Consider the following 18,460-nt stretch of genomic DNA (forward strand, 5'->3'; position numbering starts at 1 on the left):
CTTCACTTTTAAAAATGCAATCTTCTTATAGAATGGTTGCCTGTCAGGTTACATTGAAATCCACTGGTTTTATATATACTGTAAGTTAAGAACAAAGCATATGAGCCACTATGACAATCTGACTTCTTCTTTCTTAGAATCTTTCTCTGCTCATTAATATTTCATGGCATAGTATTTGAAAGATGAACATGAACTGGGGATACTGAAGTTTAAATCCAATTTAGATATATTAATCTCACTAAGAGATCTTTAATAAGATCTCACACTATCCATTATTGCAAAGAGATGGTGGATGGAATAAGAGAGGACAATGTCCATTGCCCTGAGATTCTTGCAAAAAAAAAAAGTGGAATTCAAATAAATCAATATATGAAATAATATACATGACATTTGGAAATAACTGCCTTTTGATAAGTTTGCTATTCTTAGAGTTAATTTTTGCAATGTGCACTATAATGTTAATCATGCAGTTAGAGTTTGGAGATTCTAAGAGTTTATTAACCATTCAGTTTGCTTCAGCAACAGGCCCCACGTGCATGTTCAGGTAATTCAGGGAGTTTCTCAAAATGGCTGCCCTGAGACTTCAACAGGGTGCAACACCTAGGCATTTTGAATAGTGAATCTGGAGGGTGCTTCAGTCATGTCATGAAATGTCCCACAAAATGAGTTTTCACAGCCCTGGTTACCTGTGTTCTCCCCAAAGTTCCAATTGTTCTGTTGCACCTTCTTCATTAAAGCCATATCAAAGAACGTTCATTTGTTTTAAAAAATGGGATTGAGACAAGACCAAACATGATTATGATGAGAGCAAAGTTCAAACCACCAGTAAGAGCTTAGGAATTGTCTAGCTTAGGCTGGCCAATGCTTATAACTGGAACAATATGGAGATGAAATGTTAAAGCATACAAAACAGCAGTATTTGACCCTAGAAAGATACAAGCCATTGCACCAGACTACATAAGTGTGCAAGTGTTTTTTCCATGCTGATTGTTAAGATTGTATTCTCTAGGCCCAGCTAGATGAATAAACTGATATGGAACTAGTTCAAGATTTACCTAGCCTATACTTTATAACAAAGAGAGAGATTTTTTCATCATATGTAACTTATCTTAATTTAAAGTAAATTGTCTACTTCTATTGAGGGCGTAAGTTCCCACTTGCACAGTAAGTCTATACTTCTGTTGCATGAGGTAGCTATTAGTACAGATGGAGAAACTGAGGCACATATGGCAAACTGATTTGCCCAGTGTCATAAAAGAAGCTGGTGGCACAAGCAAAGTTAAGCCTGAATTGTCAGAATTCATATTTAGTTTTTAGGCAACAATGGTGCCAAAAATTTGTAAAACATTCTTCACAAGTGGCCAGCTTACGGTTCAAAGTAAGGAACTGTAGCCAGTCATTGTTAGACAAAAACAAGTAAACAAAAAAAAAATCAAAATAGTTACAATAGGGAGAAAACATCCCATAATCTGAAGTTAAATATGTAGCATAAGTGTATAGGACGAGTTAGTTTTTTCTTTTTAAAAATCAAATATTACAATCAGCTGAAATAAAAAATAAGAAATAGACCTAATCATATAATATGGGAATAAGAGATCAATGCATGTTGCTTGCCTTACGTGGCTAGCCAATCTGTATCGAAACTTTACACTCCTAGTCAGAAGATTAGGTGAAAAAAGGCATGTGCAATTAACAACTTTTTCATGAAAAATATTTCCAAAATCTGTGCAAGGAATGCAGAATTCTATATCTGGTTTTCTTTTTTTCATTGAATCATACCACTTTCTAATTGCAACCCAAATCTTCTATAATTTTGAAGATGTAAAAGTGTTTTTACATGATTGGGCTAGATCAAAGTATCAGTGTACCAATTCTTCATTATCAGAGCTTTCCCACTACATACATCCCACTGGTGATTCTGCCCTGATGTAACCCTGCATTCATTTACCCATCCAAAATAGCTGACTTCAGGAGTTTGAAAATAGGCTTTGAAACTCAAGGCTCTCTACCTCTCAACAGAAATCATTACATATAGTTGAATACATGCTTTATATGATGTTGGCAAGTTCATTTTTTATAGGGAACCAACTGCCCCACCCCACAATGAAAGTTGTGTTTTATCGTTTTATTTTTATTTTATTTTTTTCACTCACGTATTGTCTTATGTTTTGTCTTGCACTTCCTCTCCCATGAATTGTAAGCCGCCCTGAGTCCCCTCAGGGAAAAGGGCGGCCTATAAATAATAAATAAAATCTAAAAAATCTAAAAACCCCTGAGTGAGGAGGCAAGTCAAGGGAGCAAATGATAAAAGGTGTGGTACAAACTTTGCCCCTTTTATACATGAGCTGTCCTACAAGCAAATATATAAGGAGCAGAGCTTGCATTATGATGTCAAAACCCACAATGTTGTCAACTGGAAAAAGTGAAGGCTTCCTGCAGATAGCCTAGAATCCCCCATGCCTACAATATTCAGACCCAACAGTAGTTTCATATGCATACAGAAAAGGAGAAGGGCAGAAGAAGAAGAAATTAGTTTAGCATAGGAATGCCCCAACCTTGACAACTTTAAAACTTTGTGGGCTTGAACTGCCAGAATTCAAATTGGGGAATTCGGAGAGTTAGACGTCCACAAGCCTTACAGTTGCCAAGATTTGACACAACCCTGGTTTAGAGCATTGAGAGAGAAAAACAACATGAAGTGTGACAAGAGTGCTGGTGCAGGAACATTTTTACATATTTTCCTGCTCTCTAACAGTGTACAAACACTGATGTCTACTTTTGCAAATTATCATAGTATTCTTGAAAAATCAAGAACAGGGGCTTAGATGTCTCGCATTGCTTGTTGCAGTTTAACAAGGACTACAAGAAACTCCAGAAAAAGAGTCAGCAATTCTGTGTAGCTCAGCCACATGCAGCTATAAAAAACGGGGTTCCCCAATGCCAGTTCCGTAGCGGACCAAGAAATGTGATATGGTTTCAGCACCAACTTCCTACTTTACCTGGCTTGAAAGTGCATTCTTAGTGCAAGAAGTAGAACTGAAGCAAAAAGGAGCTTACCAGCCCCTTGTGGATTTCATGCTAGGACCAAAATTCTTGCTTGAGTTCATATGCTGTAGATTTATGTGTTCTGAGTTCTGTTCTGCATAGCGGCACTGTGCTGTCCTGATTCTGACCTTCAGCATCCATGTCCAGCAGTGTCCGTTCCTCTTCAGGCAGCCTGACACGAAAAGAAAGCAGCGTGGACTGCTCTTCAACTGTGCTGCTACTGCTGGCAAAGCAGGAATCCAGGTTACTGGGAGTTTCAGTACTGGAGCTATTAGCAGAGGATTCACCCCTAGCCTTACTTGGGGATACAAGCCACCAGGGATCAACTCGCTGCCTGTTAGCTGAAGGGCGTGGCCTAGGTAGGAATTCCAAGGTCTTGGGTCTCTCCAACATGGAATCCTGTTGAGCACTATAACGCCTGGGGGTTGGAGGGAAGATGAGGTTGGGATCTGGCAGACGAGGGACTTCATTTGGACCCTGACTTGGACTAGGAGTTTTTATTATACCTATTCTCTCACCAGGAAAAAAAAATCACAAACAGAAGAAAGGAACGGGGAGAGAGAAAAGAAAGAGAAACCAACCAGTTAGACAGCACTGATGAAATGAGGCACTGGGATCATTTAGTATACAAAGGGTGTATTAGACAGAGGGAGGATTCAGTTCACATAGGAGCTACGGTGACTATTATTGCTGACCCAAGCAAATCTGTATGGCAAATGCCAATATAAGAATAGAGTGACAGGTTACAAGGTCATCATATACCCAACATGCAGTTTTATGTCTCTTTTGCTGGAATTATTTTTTCCAATGTGGATAACTTAGCACTAAACTCTAAAACCAATTTTATAGCTGGTAACAGTCAGAGAACAGCACACCTATATTGAAAAGGAAAGGTTTCCATGAGTGTTTTAGATAGAATGGAAGACTATGTTTATGCCTCATTGTTTTAGAATGGCTTGGAACAAATTTTATTTATGAAGATACAAAACATTTCTTTGGCTACAGCTCTGCAGAGAGTAGCCACTGCTTTTAATAAAAGCAACCTAAAACAAAAACAATAAAATACTAACGTTTTTTCTCATTAATTCTTTTTGTGTCTAGATACTGCTTCTAAATTTCAGGGTAGCACAGAGGCTGCTATGATTCAGTGGGACTTTTGCTCAAAGACTCATTTTTTTAACAGTATTTTCACAGTTCAAATGGGGCTTCCTCCAAAGAAAGATGCAGTGTCTATCTACAATTAGACTATGTGTCTCTTGAAGTTTAAAATGTTCTTTAACTACATTTGGAAACTTCTTAAGAGTAGCGTTAATTATCCTTGTTATTAGTATTTATTTGCATATTATGTACATCAGCAGGATACAAGTTATGTAAATGGCAGTGATTCTATCATGCATTGTTTGGAATCCTATCTGACCAAGTGCATGACAGGATTGTGAAAAATTCAAAAAGGAAAAAAAGTGTTTTGGAAAGGCTCTTCCATTGCACTAAGCGGCAATGCTTTAAGTCAAGTACGTCTTTTTCCAGGACTGCTTTGTAGCTGCAGAGAACAGGTGCTGGGATATGGCATTATTAGTTTCAGCCACAGGGAACGGGTGCTGCCTAGTGCCTCCATCTCTGCTGGAACACCTTCTTCTCTTGGAAACTAAAGTGATACACAACATATTGTTTGTATGTAGTATGTAGCATATCGATGTACTTTTGAACTGACTTAAATCACTTACAAAAGATAACAAAGAAATGGAAGAGATTTAATTTCAGATCTCTATCAGTTATAGATACAGGACTTTCTTATTATATCCAGATTATATAATCATATATTATATTATAAATTGATTATACCCAGACCATTTATTTAAAAAGTTTGAGAACTCTTTAAAGAAAGCTGTTTCTTTTCAACTGTAATTAATTTAAAAATGCATTTAAATTTTTAATTAAATTAAAAATTATGTTTTAAAAATAGTATTAACAGTGAAGCATTCTTATTTTTCCTTTAAATGGAGGAATTATAGAACTTTCCCCCACCTTACTAATATACCTAAAGTAACTTCAGAATAGCCAAGTTATGATATCAATTTTATGCAAGGAAATGACAGTATTTTGTGAGAAGATGAAGTTTTCATTTTATCATAACACTTATGCTTTATTGTAATATGCATTTTAATATATATCTTAAGAAAATGGACAAAATTAGGATGACAAAGTATTATTTGTATGGACAAGGCTAGAAAACTTCTATCTATCTAAGTATCTATATTTGTAGCCTTAAAATTGTAAATTAAAATAATGTCATGTTCAGTGCTGGCACAGAATTATTTATTATTATTATGGTGGAGCACACAATTAGCCAGGTGTTTAACTGGATTTGGCATTTTTATCAAGTTCTTTCCAAAATCTGAGATGTAGAGATATTTTTAGATGGCGTTAAAAGATAATTGTCGTAGGATCTAACCTGTTCCAAGTAAAGCTGTTTTTTGGAATTGACTCGTGCGATTTTTGCCAATATAATTGGCATTCAAATGATGCTCCAGATGCTTTGGGATTGCACCCAAGGCACCTGTTACTTTTGGTAATAATATGGTATCCTAGTTTCAGTCCATCTTTTTCACTGTCCTTTTTCCTTCTTCAGTTGTCTGATATATTTGTAAGAGTCCATGCCCATCTATTTTCCTTGTAAATAACAGTCTGTCAACATTGCTGTGTGAATAAAGGGCACGATTCATTGTCATCATTTTTCTGTTCTACCTTTCCAGGGCTGTATATCTAATGACTGGAATTTCCCAGGTGTTAATTGACTTAATGACATTCCCTCCACTCAGTTTGGACTTTAGATCTTCTTCACTCTCATGATGTATTCCCTTCTAACCTTCTTCTTGACTTCAATTGCCTTGACCTTCTGAGCTTGCAGGATGGATGCCCGTGTATGTTGTGATCTTCTTCATCCAGGTGCTTGAAATTATTTCCGTGGAGCATCTTGAGTTCTTCTATTTTTACCCTGTTGATGGTAAGGGTGGCACATTTATCCAGTCCAAACTCTACAGCAATGTCTTGGCTACATTTACTGACGGTGTTTAGCAGCAATTCTATTTCAGATGGTGTTTTTCCATATACTGTAGCTTCAGATAGTCCATGCAGAGGAGGTGTGATAGCTTGGCAGATGTTTTTGATCTCTGATAGCCATGGCTGACTTCTTCAGTATTGATGATAGAAGAATCAATGAAATGGCAAACAGTAGTTGTGATAGTGATCTCTGTTGATATTTACCTCTCCCACTCTATCATTCTTGACCAGGAATTGTGTCTTGCATGGTGACATTGATCTTTGCACAAAGTTTCTGATGTTTCTTCTGATTCCTATATTTCTAGATGCTTGATTATCTAATCATGTGGCAGGGAGTCAAATGCTTTCTAGTAATCAAATCTTGCTACATTCAAGTTGGACTTCCTTCTTTTCCAATTTTCCAAAAACCATCTTCTCAATTAGGGACTGATCTTCTGTTTCTCTACTGTTTGGGTAGTTTCCTTTCTGCTCAGGTGGAAAGAGCTTGTTTTCAAGTAGATATTGGTGGATTGCATCAGCTACCACACCAGTTAGCAATTTCAAAGTTGTTGGCAGGTAGATAATTGGCCATAGTGGTGCTACCCCTTTTGCTGAAGCTTTCATTATCAGGTAAGATTTGCTGGATTTTAACTAATGTTTAATTTCACCTCCTTGCAGTATGTTATTAAACTGTTTGGCAATGTGTGGGTGCAGACCAGTCAGCTGTTTCAACCAAAAACCAAGCACTTTTCATCTTCACCTAGTGCTGACCAATTCTTGAGTTTCCTTGCCCTTTTCTCTATAATTTCTCTGTTCTTGGAAGTTCTTTCATTTCAGCTTCTTCTTTTTCTTTCCACCTTCTTTAGCCAAGCTGCATTCCTACTTTTTTTTTAGGTTGTCCCATAGCTGCACCCAGAACTGCAATGGTTCTTCATCATCAGGTGTTGACTGATTCATTGCAATCTCTCCATGGATGAACTGGTAGAAACATTTATGATCTGACTATAGTGTGCAATTTGTTTGTTTATATTCCACCTTTATCAATTTTACAAATAACTCAAGGCAGCAAATGTGAGCCTTATGTCTGCTGAAGTTCTTGCTTATGGCTATTATTTGCTGCTTTATTATTTCCAGTGATTTCCTTATTTCTAGATGACATTTCTTCAGCGTTTTTTCTTTCACCTGTTCTAGCTTGCTTGCATCTGATCTAAGCACCCTGACTTTATTTCCCAACCTGATCTTCCATTTTACTGGGTTTTAGTAGCTTTTTATCTCGTTGATTTTGCATTTAAGATATTCAGTTAGAACTGCAGCTGTGTTGTGCATCAGTTGGTTTGTTTCTTGCAGTGAACTATTGCTTATATTTGATATGTAGTATTGGCATTTTTAATACTTGTAGTAGCGGCTTCTTGGAACAAGCTTCAAAGCAGGCAACATTGTTATTTTTCTGCTGCGCAACTACTCAGTTATTCTTTATTTCATTGCTCTTACTTTATTTTTAGTAAGAGGGCTTTGTTGTATTATTATTATTTACTTTATTCATTAAACATGAAACTCAGTCAACTGAACATTCAAAAATGCATCACAAATACCATTGTCTGGTGTTAATGGTTAATACAGGTTGCTGCCAGCGTCCTAGGTATCAACCAAGTACCTTCTTAAAATATAAGATGTTCCGAGTAGCACAGTTTTTTGCAATTCTGCTGGTGTTATTGCAGGAAGATTATTATTATTAGTTATAATTATTATACAATTGTATCACAGCGGCCAGTTGTTTTGCCGGATTTGGCATTGGTTACTAGTCGGGCCGCACCGCTTTTGGAATAGCACCCAATGTGCCAATTACCACTGGAATTACCACTGCTGGTTTGTGCCATAGTCGTTGAATTTCAATTTTTAAGTCCTGGTATTTTGCGATTTTTTCATGTTCCTTCTCGGCGACCCTGCTATCCCCTGGTATTGCAATGTCTATGATTGTGACCTTATTTTTTCAACCAGTATGATGTCTGGTGTATTGTGCGCCAGTATTTTGTCTGTTTGTATACGGAAATCCTACAAGATCTTGACCATCTGATTTTCGGTGACTTTTTCAGGCTGATGTTCCCACCAGTTTGTTGCTGTTTTAATATTATAATTTTTGCAAAATTCCAGTGGATCATTTGTGCTACTGAATTGTGCCGCAATTTATAATCAGTCTGCGCAATTTTTTTACAGCAGCTGAGGATGTGATCAACAGTTTCATCAGCTTCTTTGCAAGTCTGCATTTGGCATCATCAGAGGATTTTTCGATTTTGACTTTAATGGCATTTGTGCGGATAGCTTGTTCTTGCACAGCCAGAATTAGTGACTGTTTCTTTCTTTAATGTACCTGTTGTTAACCATAACCAAGTTTGTTCACTGTCCACTTTATCTTTTATTTTTTCCAGAAATTGGCCATGCAGTGCTTTGTTCTGCCAACTCTCCATTCTTGATTTTATCACATCTTTTCTGTATTCTTGTTTCGTCTGTTGGGCCTTCAGTAGATTTTTGTTCTTTACTTCGATTAATAGATGTTCTTGACTTTCTTTTAAATAATCAGCCAGTCCATGTTTTTCTTCTTCAACTGTTTGCTTCACTTGTAATAATCCTCTGCCACCTGATTTTTGGGGCAGGTATAATCAATCAGTATCACCACGTGGATGTAAACTGTAGTGCATTGTCATTAGTTTCCTGGTTTTTCAGTCCAAAAGGTCCAAATCAGCTTGTGTCCAGTTAACTATACCAGCTGTGTATCTTATAACTGGTATTGCCCAGGTATTTATGGCCTTGATTGTATTTCCACCATTCAATTTAGATTTCAAAATTTTCCTAACTCTGTTGGTGTACTCTCGCCTGACAATAGTTTTTACTTCTCCATGCTTGATGTTATCCAACTGCAGAATGCCTAAGTATTTGTAGGCTTCATTTTCCTTGCATTTAATTAGTTGGCCATTGGGCATTTCAATTCCCTCACATGCAGTGATTTTGCCCCTTTTTATGGATACAGTGGCACATTTTTCCATGCCAAACTGCATTGAAATATCTGTGCTGAATACTCGGACTGTGTTTGTCAATGATTGGATTTCTATTTCTGACTTTCCATAGAGTTGCTGAATACTCAGACTGTGTTGTCAATGATTGGATTTCTATTATACAATTTCTTCTATTATTATTATTATTATTATTATTATTATTATTATGCAATTGTATCACAGCGGCCAGTTGTTTTGCTGGATTTGGCATTGGTTACTAGTCGGGCCCCACCCAGGGGCCTAGGACGTCATAACGTATTTTCGTAATATGCGTGCAGATCCAAGCAGTGCGGCTTTTTGCATTTCACTGATGGTGATTTTGTCAATTATTATTATTATTATTATTATTACTACTACTACTACTACTACTACTACTACTACTACTACTACTACTACTATTATTTGGAGAGAACAGATCTTTGCTAAATTCATCACCCAAAACGTATCCCAAGAAATCAAACTATTGGATTTTCACAATGTAATTGTGAAAAATGAAATAGCTTCCTTGAGATTTAATGAAATTGTAGGTGTCCACAGTAAGTCTTATACTTGTCATTTGCTTTTAAGATAATATATTGTCTCAATTAAGAAGCAGGAAACGTATTTCTGCCACAATAAACAATATATGCACATTCATTCATCTGAGTAATTTTTAGTGTCACTTGTTAGTCATATTAGCTCAGTTTGGTTAATTCACAAAAGAATTTGATCTTTTAGCAGGACATAGGTTTCAGGAAAATAAAGAAGCAATCTTGAGTGGAAGAAAACACTAGGAACACTAAAGAAGAGATGAAATGATAAAATAGTATTTCTAGGGTTTCTTTTTAAAGCACAGAAAAATGTGTGCAAGAAGTAAAATCATGCCAAAAGGAAGCAAAATAGGAAGAGAAGTAAGAACCAGAAGCTACAAGAAAAAGATAAACCTCTAGTTTGAGGAAAGTTGAAAAGAGACTGAATAAAGGTTTCATTTTTCCTTCAGCATCTCTGAGAGTCTTCTCTACTTCTCCAACTGTCTGTACAAAAATAGCTTATTTTTGTCCTTCAATCTTACTTCAAAATCAACAACTGTTGCAGAAATGCAGTGCCAAGGACATTTATGTTCTCACTTCATATGGAATATAAAAATGAAGAAGGAAAACCTACCTGTTCCCATCACTCCTGGTGGACAATTACTGGAAGAATCTCCATTAGGAACAAGATCAGACAGTTTTATGGCACCATCCGAGGGAGTGCGTCTATGCCTCTGTCGCTGAGCTTCAGAAGAAAGAGTCACATGTGTAGGTGTCAAAGACTGGTTGGGATTCCGTTTGAATCTCTCAACTCGGATATTAACTAGTGGGTTACTAACTACTGGCAAGGGAGCCTTCACTGTCACAGGACTAACAGGCATCTCGTATACCACAATTTCATCACTGTCTGAATGAAGCAAAGAACGGGTGGAGTTACATTCGGAAATTGAAGACAAAGAGAGTAGAGTCAGAGAACTGGATGGTTCGCCTAACAAGAATGTGGGTTCTTCTTTCTTGAAGATCTTCCTTGAAGGTGGACTGGTACTCCTCCGAGATAGACCAGCCCGTTGGAAGATACTTTCCCGTTTCTTTTTCTCTTCCTTGGACATGTCCTGATCTTCCTGGGTTAGCAGCTGGCACTTGCCAGCCTCCAAAAGATCAAAACCTAGGCCAGCAGCAGCCAACACGGCCCCACAGCCTAGAAAGGCCAACTGACATTGTTTATATTGGGAGCCCCCACGTTTGAGGCTATTGGTGGGAGTGAGCTGAGGAGTGCTTGTGCAAGAGTTCACTGGAGTAGTCTCTTCATTTGGATCGCTCGAGTGGGTATCCCAGTCATCATTCTTATGAAGCGGGATGCAGAGGTATGATTGGTTAAATCCAGGGGATTCCTGCATCTTGCTCTCCGTATCATTCAAAGAATCGTTGTCTTCATTGTCTGAAATACACACAAAAAAACTTTTTGAATATTTACATAATAAATATGTATTGGTTAACTTTACCACACATGCGTATCTTGAAACATGGCAAAATCATCAAAATCTGAATTTTAACTTTAATAAGAATACAACATATTGGAACACTGTTCATTCAAGGAAAAATGTCAAAAGGCTACTTTTGAATTGATAAATCCTCTAATTCTTTCTTGTGCAACTATACTGACTCATGCGTCTTTTAAAAGACAACAGTTCTCAGAAAATTGTATTTTGCAGGCGATTATGTAGGATAGAGGGGATAGTCAAATGTTATAGATGAGGCCGTATTTCCTGCAATGAGTCAAAACTATGATACATTGTGTTAATTGATCCGAGTTTGTTGAGTGGGGTTTAGGAATACACATATTTCCTGGAATGAAATGAAGAATAATGGATGGCATGTTGGTAAACTCCAAATTTGTTTTAAAATTATATCTACAGGATTGTCATTAAAATAAAGCCTCTAAGCTGAAAAGGGGAACCTCTGAAATCACATGCCCTTAAAAAGCTTCATTTGCTATTAGTTTAATTTATGTGCACAATTCAGAGGCTTTTCTTAAAAAGCCAATAAGATGTTTTGGATCATTTGTTCTCTATTAAGAGCTTTGATCAAAACTTTTCCCCCAAGGTATCAAAAATTTTTAACAAGTGTGACAGTTCTGGGGAAAAGGGAGAGCTAAATATGTCCCAACTTCACCAGTGAGGCAAACAGACTTGCTAAGCGGAGCCTAAAAAAAAAGAAAAAACCATTAGAGATATTTGAGAGGCTTTCACAAATGGTGAAATAAAGCAACCTGCTATTCATTTAATACATTTAATTTAATATGTACTTTACCCATCTCTATTAGGCTTGCAAATCCAGGAAAAGGGACTATTGTTCGCTGGAATTTTCCAAGGTTTGGCGCACTCGATGACCACTGTCTAGCGCCATCTGCTAGGGACTTTAGGCTAAAATATAGAGAAGAAAAACTAAATAAATGCAGGAGCTTGCTTGCTTCCTATATTCCATTTTGACACTCTATAGATTAAACATTAACATTACTTGACATTCTATAGATTCTACATTAAAAATGAAATGCACCTCAGTTACTTATTTAAACATATGAGATTTTCCTTAGCATAACCCCTGAAACAATCTACAGTTGTGAGAACAAAATGGTTAGCAAAATTCAACAACACAATACAGTAGAATACAGTACAGCATACAGTACAATACAATACACTACAACCTCAACATAATTAGGTAATGAAACCCAATTTAATTTTTATTTCAGTCAACCAGCATTGATGATGATACGGATACTGATATCAGCTATTCAAGATTGTGGAATGCCTAAACAAATTTGAAAGTCTACATGAGACACCCCCTCCCCCCAAAATGACCCTAAGCTAAAAGTGAAAAAGAAATGTTGCTGTGTATTTGTAGGTATAGTGAAAGAATATGATAAAGTGAACAGGTTTAAATTTTGGAACACTTTATGGAAAATATGATGATGATTATTTATTTGAAAAAATGTTTGTCAATATACATTGAAAACTCATGATACAGGAGCATCCTCATCCTTACCCATCCTCACTTGATGTGAGCTCTTTGCTGCAAAGAGTACCTGGCCCCCATGTCCGACCCTTTTTCTTCTGGCCTCTTTTTTCTTCTTCCCCTTCCTCATCTTTCTGGAGCACAGAGCTGCGTCCCCACGTTTTGCTGCTTTCACCAGGGGTTACTGAAGATGAGAGGCAAAATTGGAGAGAGAAAAAAGTAAGCATCACCCAACAACGTTGTATGAAGTAACATTTTATACTTTATAAACTAGACTTATTTTTGAAAATTTACAAACCACAATTTTAATTGTTCATAGACATTCTCATTCAACTTAACCAGGGAAAAGACTTTTTATAGGGAAGGCAGGCATTTGTCATCTCTTTCTTTTCTTCTCTTTCTCTTTTTTTAAAGATGCATATTGAAGGAGAGAACATTTCTCAGGGAAATAAAACTCAGTCTCAAATAATACAATGAAATAGCAGAAGAAGTTGAGAGAAAAAACTGATAAGAGGATAAATATCCAAACATATCTCTATACTTGATTAAAGGTCAGACCACTTTACATATATCTGTTCCGGCTTCTTTTTAAAGCTAAATAAGACATCCTCTTTGCCTCTGAAAGATCATACCAAGCTTGTGATAATCAGTTTGAAACTGATGTATTGGGATGGAGAAAAACCTTTTCTTAAAAAATAAAATAAAAAAGAACACATTTTTGTTCCATCTGCATTAAGAGAAATTATGAAAATCATAGGTCAATGTTGTACCACATAGTGACAGACAGAATAAGAAGCAGAAATGCCTGTTAATTAAGATGTAAGTCTTAAAGATATGTTCTTCATGGCTTTGAGAAATAGTTAGCCTTCTTGTTCTGATGGAATATGCAGTCTAATTGCAGAGTTAGTATTGTTACTAGAAGTTAGGAAGCTAGTATCAGAGAACATGTTTAACTCATTTGACAGACTATTTGTGGCTGTTCTTATATAGGGATAAGCTAGTATCAGGAATCCTCACACTGGCAAACTCATACTTCATTATTGTAATGTCAGACTGCGGCAAATATTAACAATTTATTATTTTTAACTCCCAGTGGCTTTTGGTGGTCTTTTTGATCTGAAAATAAAAGCCAGTGCAAAATGCAGTAGCAAAATTACTGTGTGCTGTGTTTAGTCAACTGCTCTACATCTTATATTGTGCCCTGCAAGAAAACAAGTTACAGCTATGCACATCTACCATATTTTTCGGAGTATAAGACCCACCTTTTTCCCTCAAAAAAGAGACTGAAAATCTGGGTGTGTCTTATACACTGGATACAGCATTTTTTGCCTCCCGAAACCCCATCCCCTTCACCAAAATGGCTATGCATAGCTTTTAAGAGGCTTCCAGAGAACTCCAGGGGGCTGGGGAAGGCAGAAATGAGTGAAAATCGGCAGTTTTTTGCTCAATTTTGCCCCCCCCCAGACCCCAGAAGTACTCTATAAGCCTCCTAAAGGCTATGCATGCAATTTTTGGGGTGAAAAACAGGCCCGTTTTTGTGAAAAACGGACCATTTTGGGGAGGTTTGCAGAGTGCAAAAACTTTTTTTTTAATCTGCCTCTTCAAAATCTTGGTGCGTCTTATATTCCGGTGCGTCTTATACTCCAAAAAATATGGTATTTAAACCCATATTGTTAAGGATAAAATGGCAAAAAAATGGAAGAAAGCAATCAGTTGTTAAAAACAAATTATAATGAGACACAATGGGGCAATCAAGATTAGCTGTAAGCAAAACTCCTCAATATAGAAAGCAACATGATGTCCTTATTTGAAACAGAAATTCAGAGTTTCATATTGGCACTGGACACTTTTTATCAATTGGAATTAAAATTCCTTACACTGGATAGCCCTGAGTCTAGGAATGATAGTAGGGCTGGCAGGAGGACTAGCACAGTTGATCAAATTTTTTCTTTTATCCATGGTTGGAGATGCCTGCACGGTGAATTTGTGCTGGAAATCTGTTATGGAAGGAAATATAAAGAAGGAACTTAGTGAAGTAATGCTAACATTGAAAAGATATAAGTGAGGTACTGTGTCATTCATATATATATTTTAGTCTGCTAATACATTATCTTCAGTTGAGAATTTAGTATGAATCCTGCAATCTTGACAAGAGAAAACATTAAAATTATATTGTTTTCCACTTATTAAAATATGTTAGAGCCATGTCTTCTTCTGTATCAAACTTACTATGCAACATGTTACACAGATGAGTTACTGGTAGTTTATGAAACAGTAAAGTACTTTTTCTAGAAGATACAGTATGATGACATATTAAAATGCTGTAGTTTCAATAAGCTAATTCAGAAGAGAGGAAGGAGAGGCATTGCTTTGAATGGGAAAATACTGCTAAATTTGCTAAAAGTTCTGTATCACAAATGCTTATTGGGGATGTTAAAATTAAAGATTTTGTTCCAGCAACATTCAGCATTATTTTGAAAATACTTCCATTGGACTTGGACCAAATCAGAGACAGTCTACTTTAATTCTGGCTAAGAACTGAAGTTAAATTAAAGAAACAGTTCTTGTCTGTGTCCCACTTGTTAACATTACAAAGTCACAAAAACCAATAACATGTTTAATTTTTTACAGAATGTGATTTTATTTTGGGGTAAATGTTCAGAAATGGCCAGCTACTAGGAATTTTTCAGTACTGTTTTTTTTAAAAGGACATTCCATAACATTTTGGTTCAGATATTTGTAGACTCTGTTTATCTTAAATGTGGATCAAAACAATTCCAATTTCAGACTGATATTGAGTTTGTATAAATTTGAAAAGGCATAAAGAATATATCTCCATCTTACTTATTGCCTGGTGATCAAGATCTATCCCTTAAACAGAAACCTGATAAATTACAGATTTTTTTTTACAATCTGATTTTTGTTTTAAAAAGTAGTAGAGCAGTTTGGTAGTACCTACATATGGTTGACCAAGATGTCTCAAAAAGGTTTGTCACTTTCACACTGTTGTCAAGAAAACAATTTGTCTAGGCCTATAAAGTCACCAAAAGTCTAGCTTGAATGAAAGAATGTTTGAATTGTAATCAGATACTGTAATTATTCACACATCATATATTTTCATGAATAAATAAATCTAGAAGGAAGCAATAGATACTTTATTTTGTTTTGCTAAACGCACCAGAGGGAAGACTGATGTGATTGCCATCTTTCAATTTGAGCCGATTTTTCCTGAATTTGCCCATGCGTTTTCTTACACGGGGCTTTTCCTGGCACAGTTGGTGGATGATGATATTGAGTTCTCTTTCCAAAATATCAATTTCTCGTTCTGCCAACTCCTGCTCGCGTTGACGTAGTACTTCTTCATGGTTTTTCTGTTGAACTGCTGCTTGTTTTAACTCTTCTTCCCACGTCCGCAACTCCTACAAAAAACATGTCCCAAACCAAACTAAAAATTGGGGTAGCAAAGTCAATTAGGCTTGCTATAAATGGAAAGGCTCAGAAAACAAAACACAGTTGATATTTTGAATACGCACATGGTAGTTAACAGCTTTTCAATACATATAATTTGAATAATTAAAGTTCAGTGATATGAACGAATCATTTACATTTTTAAAATCAGAATAGTGTTAGCTTTCTCTCTAAAATCAGCCAGTAATCAAATTTCAAAGCAATTACAGGTAATCTTCTCTTACCATCCACAACTGAGGCTGGAATTTTGGTCATAACTTATTGCAATCGTTATACAGGTTCACCCATGATCTGACTTGATTTTTCAAATATTTTGGGGATGGTTGTAAAGTGAGTCACCAGAGTCATTAAGTAAATCATGTGGCTGTTAAACAAGGCACATGGTGATTAAGTGAATCCAACGTATCCAAAGGGTGTCTTTTTACCATTTTGTGCAACAGCAAAAAAATATCGCAAATCATTGACACATGACTGTGGGACACTACAACAACTTATTAATGCAAGCCAGTTGCCAAGCATCCAAAATGCGATCACATGACACTGTCTGTGTATGTGTGTGTGTGTGCGTGCACATGTGTGCAGCAGTCATAAAGTTGAGAATGGGTTGTAATTTTTTTTAATCTGTTGTAACTTTGAACAGTCGTTATGTGAGGACCACCTATATGGTGAGAAATTAAAAAACTGAAAGAAATGTTCATACATTGAGTGGAAATCAGATTATTTAGCTTGTTATTATAAAAAAAAGTAGAGAAGACAAATAACAAGCAATAGAACTATTACTTTTCATCAAGTCCGTATTCACTGGACCGCTTGTCTGATCTGCCAGAATCCATACCACAGAAGTCTTCTGTATTTCTTTGATTTCCATCTAATGATGATTCAGACTCTGCAGTTTACTTACAGTAGCACTTCATTAAATAGCTCCAGAGATTAATTTGCAGATATAGAAAAAGCAGTTGTACTTAAAATCTTTAGCTTTACTCAGTACCGCCTTTCAAATTTGATACCAATCCCTTTTTAAACTTCTCTCATGTTATAGATCTTGATCATTTTTATTGTCATGAGCTTTTATCATTTTTAATATTAATTGGTTAATATTAAAAAAATCAGTTAATCGATTTAATAGAATCATAGCAGGAGAAGTGGATTATCTATGCCATTTAGTCCAACCATGATCTTCTTGCAGTGGATTATCTATATATACAAAAAGAGAACTTGAATATATGTGTGTGGAAACAAATAGTAATTAAGACAACTGTATATGTTGCTTTTTTAAAAAAAATTGATTGTGTGCCCTCAAATTGTTTTCAACTCTTAGTAACCATAGATTTTCTCCACGATGATCCTGTCCCTATTAATTAACAATTAATCAGTGGAACAGCTTTCCTCCAGAAGTTGTGAATGCCCCAACATTGGAAGTCTTTAAGAAGATGTTGGATAACCATTTGTTTGAAATGGTACAGGGTTTCCTGCCTAGGCAGGGGGTTGGACTAGAAGACCTCCAAGGTCCCTTTCAACTCTGCTATTGTATTATTGTACTTAACAACTGTGGCAAGAAAGGTTGTAAAATGGGGCAAAGCTCAACAATTGTCTTCCTTGGCAACATAAATTTTGGACTCAATTACAGTCATAAATCGAGGCTACCTATATTCAGAACAAGTCTTTTCACATAACTTAAACAGTTTGGGCTATGTGTTCTATTCTGTCTCACAATGACCTTATCTAGAATTTTCTTTCATAATTGAATATATTCCAGTTTCAGTTGGACCATATTTATCTAAAACAATTTTATTTAGGAACAAGTATGCATTTTACTGTCTTAATTATTAAGTTTTAAAGTTTCTTCTCATGGGAAGTAGAAAAGAATACAAATTTAATATGTATAGTTCTGTCTGTGTTGTAGAGAAATCTACTTGACTTGCAATGGATTCCGAGACAGAAGTGGTTAATTGTTTATTGAAGTAACAGTTCCCACCTAATTACCTTTTCCTTGGCTCTGAGTTGGTCAAACATTTCCTGGATCTCAATTTTCCAATCTTCTTGCAGGGAATGAAATGATTCTTTTGGCATTTCAAAGAAACCAGATTCTTCTATATTAGTTAGTTTATTCAAAATATTTGCAAAGGATGGTCTTGAATGAAGATCAGTATTCCAACAATCTAAACAGGATAAAGCCAACAATTCAGGAGCTACAATAGTACAGTATTGGTGAGGCTTTGCTAATGAACTATGCACTTAATTACTAATCATCTCAGTTCCCATTCTTACTCAAATGTCCTCTTTTGTTAGAATATATAAATAATGGCATATGAGGTGACCTTGGGAGATGGGGAAGAG

At 36.1% G+C, this 18,460-nt stretch overlaps 1 protein-coding gene across 1 annotated transcript in view; it reads right to left on the minus strand.

Moving 5' to 3' along the window:
* Positions 1 to 2,595: 2,595 nt before the first annotated feature.
* MAP3K9 (mitogen-activated protein kinase kinase kinase 9) overlaps positions 2,596 to 18,460 on the minus strand; it is a 30,785-nt gene continuing 14,920 nt past the window's right edge. Inside the window, exons 5-11 of the mRNA XM_032223525.1 lie at positions 18,107 to 18,282; positions 15,834 to 16,074; positions 14,533 to 14,652; positions 12,686 to 12,839; positions 11,954 to 12,066; positions 10,278 to 11,081; positions 2,596 to 3,551 (exon numbers count right to left, since the gene is read on the minus strand). Of these exons, the coding sequence (XP_032079416.1) occupies positions 3,079 to 3,551; positions 10,278 to 11,081; positions 11,954 to 12,066; positions 12,686 to 12,839; positions 14,533 to 14,652; positions 15,834 to 16,074; positions 18,107 to 18,282 (2,081 nt within the window). The 3' untranslated portion in view covers positions 2,596 to 3,078. The remainder of the gene's footprint in view (positions 3,552 to 10,277; positions 11,082 to 11,953; positions 12,067 to 12,685; positions 12,840 to 14,532; positions 14,653 to 15,833; positions 16,075 to 18,106; positions 18,283 to 18,460) is intronic.

This window comes from Thamnophis elegans, chromosome 1 (genome assembly GCF_009769535.1).
Source record: "Thamnophis elegans isolate rThaEle1 chromosome 1, rThaEle1.pri, whole genome shotgun sequence".
NCBI lineage: Eukaryota > Metazoa > Chordata > Lepidosauria > Squamata > Colubridae > Thamnophis > Thamnophis elegans.